The sequence below is a fragment of the Acanthisitta chloris genome, unplaced genomic scaffold (assembly GCF_000695815.1).
Source record: "Acanthisitta chloris isolate BGI_N310 unplaced genomic scaffold, ASM69581v1 scaffold16583, whole genome shotgun sequence".
Lineage (NCBI taxonomy): Eukaryota > Metazoa > Chordata > Aves > Passeriformes > Acanthisittidae > Acanthisitta > Acanthisitta chloris.
This window is the reverse complement of record NW_008664432.1, coordinates 46,876-52,518: the sequence shown is the minus strand read 5'-3', so window position 1 is coordinate 52,518 and position 5,643 is coordinate 46,876. Positions and strand designations below refer to the sequence as shown.

Below are 5,643 nucleotides of genomic sequence, written 5' to 3'. Positions count from 1 at the left end.
TCCCTATGTTTTGTTTGGGCCTTCCCTGAAAAAATTAACCTCTTAACTCAATGTTCCATGCTTAGACTTGCATTGGTGACCTTACAAATTTGAAAGCATTCAGTTTGGAGACAAGTCTGTACAACTGTGGAGTTTTAATGTTTAATAACTTCTGCTTGGGAGGAACTTCTGAGTCAACTTGTTTGTAACTTCTTATCCTTTGTGGCTACTATCTGTAATGATTAGGTTTTTGTAAACAGTAGGAACAGTTTGTTGAGAATGTCAGTATTATGAAGTGCAATAATCAAATTAACTGTTTTAATCAGTTACAAACACATTACTATCTATCATAGAAATGACCAGAGGCAAGAAAAAGTTATGGTTGAAGTGGATTATAATTTGCAGTAATTCTTTTGGTGCTGGATATAAGTTTTTTTGTCTGTAGGATTTCCCACCATTTTACCTGATGCAGCTTTGTTTCATTGGGGTTTGTTTCATTTCACTGTGTACTTTGAACCTAATTTATCTTCCATGGCCTTTATGGTATTTAGGGTATTTGGAGAAAAGCGATTATCTTGAACTTCACGTGTGATGTAAATCTTGATAGATACTACGTTGAAACTGGTTCAAAAATCATGACATGGGTTGTTAAACTACTAAAGCTAAAAGCTCCAGTGTTGATGCAATTATGAGGGCCCGGTTTAGTTTATTCATAGAATCAGAATAAGGTACTGCAAGAGGATTTTATTGTGGCATAGAGTTGTCTTAGCTTCTCTTGTGCTTGAAAAGTTAAGAACATTATCCGACAAACAAATTTTCCCAAATCACTTGGTGGTTCCCATGGTACCTGTCATAACATTCCCAGGACAAATGTGCTGTGGGTCAAGCAGGGATTGAGCACATGAGGAAAAGTTGTGCTGATAGAACAAAACTGCCTTTCTTGTCACCTTATTTATTACCGTGGTTGCACATAATTTTCATCTCTTGCAGATGACTAAAATAATAAGATGATAAAATAATGAAGTATGAAAAAAGAATGTGTGTGTAGAAGAAAACACTTCCTTTGGTTTTGCTTCAAATGTTTTAAAGAGTAACAGAAGAGATTAGTGGGAAGGTTTTTTGTTTGAGGAAACATCTCTGATTGAGAAGGATCAGGCTGGTAATGAAATGGACTGATATTGCATGGCAGGAGAGAGATTCCCTGTTACTCTAGTGTCTAACTGAGAGTGGCTAATGCAGGAATTTCTTTGATATTCTAGGGAAGGTGATAAATAATTTAATTATTTTGTCTGAATTCCTGTTACTGCCTTTTAACCTTAGGTCTTTAGTCTGTTAGAAGTATTCAGATGCTGCCTGGTGGTTTGTGAAACTTCTAGATAAATTTTGGTTAGTGATGCTTCTATTTTTTTTTTAACATCAGCTAACTACACTGTTAGCTGTGCCTCGCTGCTGCACCTTTGTAACTTGGAGTATGGTTAAGTTTGTAGTGAGGAAAAATCAGAGTGGGTTTGATTCCTGTATGAGTTCTGGCTATCAGCTTAGGGCTAGCGGCAAAAAACGCAGTGCTCCCAGTGTCGGTTCCTTAAATTAGGCTTTTTGGATTTTATCCTCAGCATGTCACTGTTATTGCTTTGTTGCTATGATACAATACTTACTCATGCAATCCGCTGTAGAATATTAGAAGTTCTGAGCTGAAATGTTATGTAACTTACAAATGTTTTTACAGCTGATGTTCATTGTTTCGCACAGTGTAACAATTCATGTCTTTGTAGCTTTCTGAGCAAAATAAGCATCTTTCAAGGTTTTTATTCAAAAGAAAAGTGGTTAGAATTGCAGAATTGACTTTCAAAAGTGTGAATTGTTCTTCATGAGGGAGTAGTAATTGCTGGCTTTTTCAGAAGCTCACTGAAGTTGTTATGCTCAGCTAATAGGATCATAGCTGTCAGATGAGGAAAGGGAATACAATACAATATTCTGCTATCTGAGTTTTCAGGGCAGAGTGAGCAGTTCAGATTACAGTGGAGGCGTTTCAGTCCATTTTAGCAATTACTTTTTGCTTATGGAAACGAAAGAATTCTACCAGATAATTACTGAGTATTAAACCCACTTTTGGCAGTTGTTGTTCCAGCCACTAAATGAAGGGTGATTTGGTAAGAAACTTGAGAAACTGGCATTATCAGAGAATCAGTTGTTAAAGGTGCAAACTTAAAATGACGTTTGCTTAATTAGAATAATTCTAAAACAATAAAGAGGAGCACGAGATATTTTTGTGATTTGTTTGGGTTTTAAGGTGACACTTAAGATTCCCAGTACTCAGTGTTACAATGCAGTTGCCTTTTTCTCCTCTTGATAATTTCTTTATGATGGAGCAACAGTGCTAATAGCAGTACTGCAGTGAATGAATGGTGTTAAGGGATGTAGTCTGGCTATAGACAGGTCTTGAAAATTCTTCAGTGGGAGAGCATTTTTTTATCTGGATAAAATTGGAAATACTTTTTTTTTTTCCACCAGAACAAATGTAATCCCAACTCATCCCAATAGATGAGGTGATGCTATATTGCTGGGGTGGCTTTGAACCCCAGCAAACAATTAAAACCAAGAACAAAAGACACATTAAACCAAATTTTCAGTTAAAACCCTGACTGCTCTTGTTGTGATCATGCAACCATGGAACAGCTACCATATTTTAAGGGCGTATTAAAGTTTTGAAGTGTACAGTACTTAATCCATCTCTTTTAGAGTTAATGTGCAATACTAATGGAGGAATTTTGCTTATCGGATTATAGAGGTACTGTACACTCAAATGAAAACGCCAAGTCATAGCCAAACATGTCTTAATAGGCCAAAAAATCTGGAGAACCCTTACATGGCTAAGATTGTAATAAATTATTTAGAGCAAAGCATTAAACTTCAGGATTAATCCTTTTGAAATATTATAGTTGATTCTTAAGAGAGACCTCCATCACATGATGTCAAAAGTATGTGAAGCATTTTGCATTGGGGTAAAAAGACAAGGTTCCTTCCAAGCAGATTTTACAGCTTTTAAGCAGGTTACATAATAAAGGATTAGGGAACAGAATGAGACAAATCGGATGAACGAAAGGTTAGTATGATGCACTGCTTCTGTGGATGACTTTTGGTGAGGGAGAGTTGGTACTTAGGAATGTCAGTGTATTTCAAATAAAGTTAATTCAGGACCTTGTTTTCTGTAAATATATTTGCTGCTGTGTGTTTGTCTATCTTTTCTTGCATGTAGCAAAAGTTGTGAATGGCAGGTCTTTTGTCCTAACATACTTTTTAAAGAGATATTTTCAGTTTCGGCAATATTGCTTATTAATCTGCTGACTATAGCGCATATTATTCCCCATGATAAAATTAAAATGCCATAGGTATACAATTTTTTTTCAGCAAAATAGATTTAGAAATCCTGAGTTTGCTTCCACAGACTAAAGTGTTGTTTGGTTTTGGTGGGGTTTTTTTCTTTTATAGATGCCACCTTCAATGAGCAGCAAGATCTTTTTTGTCAGAAGTTGCAGCAATGTTGTGTGCTCTTTGACTTCATGGACTCTGTCTCAGACCTGAAAAGCAAAGAAATTAAGAGAGCAACACTGAATGAACTGGTTGAATATGTCTCAACAAATCGTGGAGTTATTGTTGAATCAGCTTATGGTGACATAGTGAAAATGGTAAGTAGAATGCTCTTGTTATAATTTGAATTTTAATAATGTATCTTAATCAGTTGATGACTCTGATGGCATTTAACTCAGAGTTGCTGTTGGTTATTCTGCTTATACAATATAATGTAATTCATTAATGATAACTTGGCTCACAAAGCTGTTTAGAAAGGCTTGTAAAAACAAACAACTTCTTTTAATTATTGGCTGAAACATGATGCATTCAGGTTAATTAAAATGAAAGAACTGGTATATTGCAGATGCTTGCTGTCTGGGTAAGCTTTTAAGTTGTTCCCTTTCAGAAAATGGCAATATTTCAGTGATGCCTGTCTTTATTTATGAGTGGCAGTGGCGTGTTAGATTCAAGTTTTCTGGTAAAGATTCTTGCAGGTACTGTTGACAGCAGAAATGTTTATCAGTGTAAGAAAGCAACTCTACTTTGTAAATACTTTCTGTGGCTGTTTGTTACTGTTTTAGCCTTGGAGAGCTGTACTAGAGTAGTGTAAGTGGTTTACTGAAGTTGTAAACCATAGGATGTCTTGTACTGTGCAATTCCCACAAATGGCTTGTTTAATAAGCAACAAAATGTTGGTGGTTGTGACTTTCCCAGGTGTTTATATGCATTGTCAAATACTACTTAAGTGATGGTTTAGGTATGTCTATAATCCATGTACAGGAGATGCAACTGAAGGACACTAGAGAATAGTCGGAAATACTTTGGAGTTTTTTTCTAGAAATTTGAAATGTAAAAAGAATGTGCTTAGTGCCCATTCATTTATGTTAATGGTTCTTTAAACCTTGACTAAGTTTACATAGATAAAATGCTGAATTTGAAAGAGCTGTGGGGAACATAATCACACAAGTTCAAATATGGAGCCTACAACTTCTGTAGTTTTCTGTACACTGCAGGCTATGTTTCCTTAAGGTTTATTGTTTAGTGGTTTTTTGGTTGTTTCAGTTTATTTTGTGGGCAGCTGATAAGGAAGATGAGATCTTTAATATAAATAAGCATAGAAGTTTTGCCATTATACCGAGGGACTAGGATTATTGTAACCCTCTTAATCATTTTGACAGTTTCAGCAGATACTTTGTAAGTTTTACAAGAGGTCAAGGACACTGGGGGGTTTGTATGCTTTCATTTTTTCCAAAGGACCTGAGTTTCTGTCCTAAATGTTTTTTGTGTAAGAAAAAGGCTGAAGTATGTTCACCTCTTCTTGGGCTTCTTTTTATTTTTCTGCTGGTGGAAGCAAGTCTGAATCCTTGCAGTATTTTCCTATTCTGTGTGCCCTCTGTAGCCTCTTGTTAGAAGAAAGAATATACTAACTAGCCTATCCTACTTGTTGAAGGGAGACTTTCCTTTTATACTGGAGTTGTTTTCTTTTCTTGGAGAGAAGGTGGTGTTGAGCTGCTCTTTTGAGGTCATTGTTGTCGTGCAAATGATTGGGCTCTGTGGATGCTTGTTTTTCCTTCCATAACAAATTCCCATCTCCTTTTCTCCCCTAAAATGACAGAAAATTAAGAAGGCCTTAAATGCTCAGTGAGAGCTTTTTCAGAGCTTGAGACAAAAGATCCCTCCAAGCCTGAATAGTATTTCTAATCTCCCTGGCAACTGGCAGCAGCAAAGGTCTTTGCTGTGAATTAGGGCGAAGTACCAGCTTTCAGAAAAATCTCTGGATGGGTCTCTCCCTCCAAATAACATGTGTGTCAGGCTTGAGGCCTTTCTTTGTAGCAAAACTTCTATGAGATTTTAAAGTTACTGTTTCAGTTTGGGTTTTTTTTTAAAGTTTTTAAACCCTTCAGTATTAGTGCATGAAAAGAATAAAACATGAGGTTTTTTTACAAAGTTTGAAGGGTAGTGTTTTGGGGACAAAAGAGTAGAAATTTGCCTTCGTGAAATCCAACTATCATCTGACTGGGAGTAAAGGATGGACAGACTACAAAAATTCCCTGAAAAAAGCCAGAGTGGCATTGGTGGTGGAAGCAGAGCCCA

At 36.3% G+C, this 5,643-nt stretch overlaps 1 protein-coding gene across 1 annotated transcript in view; it reads left to right on the top strand.

Annotated features, from left to right (window-relative positions):
* PPP2R5A (protein phosphatase 2, regulatory subunit B', alpha) overlaps nt 1–5,643 on the top strand; it is a 30,268-nt gene that overhangs the window by 2,058 nt on the left and 22,567 nt on the right. Inside the window, exon 2 of the mRNA XM_009071353.1 lies at nt 3,469–3,665. Within this exon, the coding sequence (XP_009069601.1) occupies nt 3,540–3,665 (126 nt within the window). The 5' untranslated portion in view covers nt 3,469–3,539. The remainder of the gene's footprint in view (nt 1–3,468; nt 3,666–5,643) is intronic.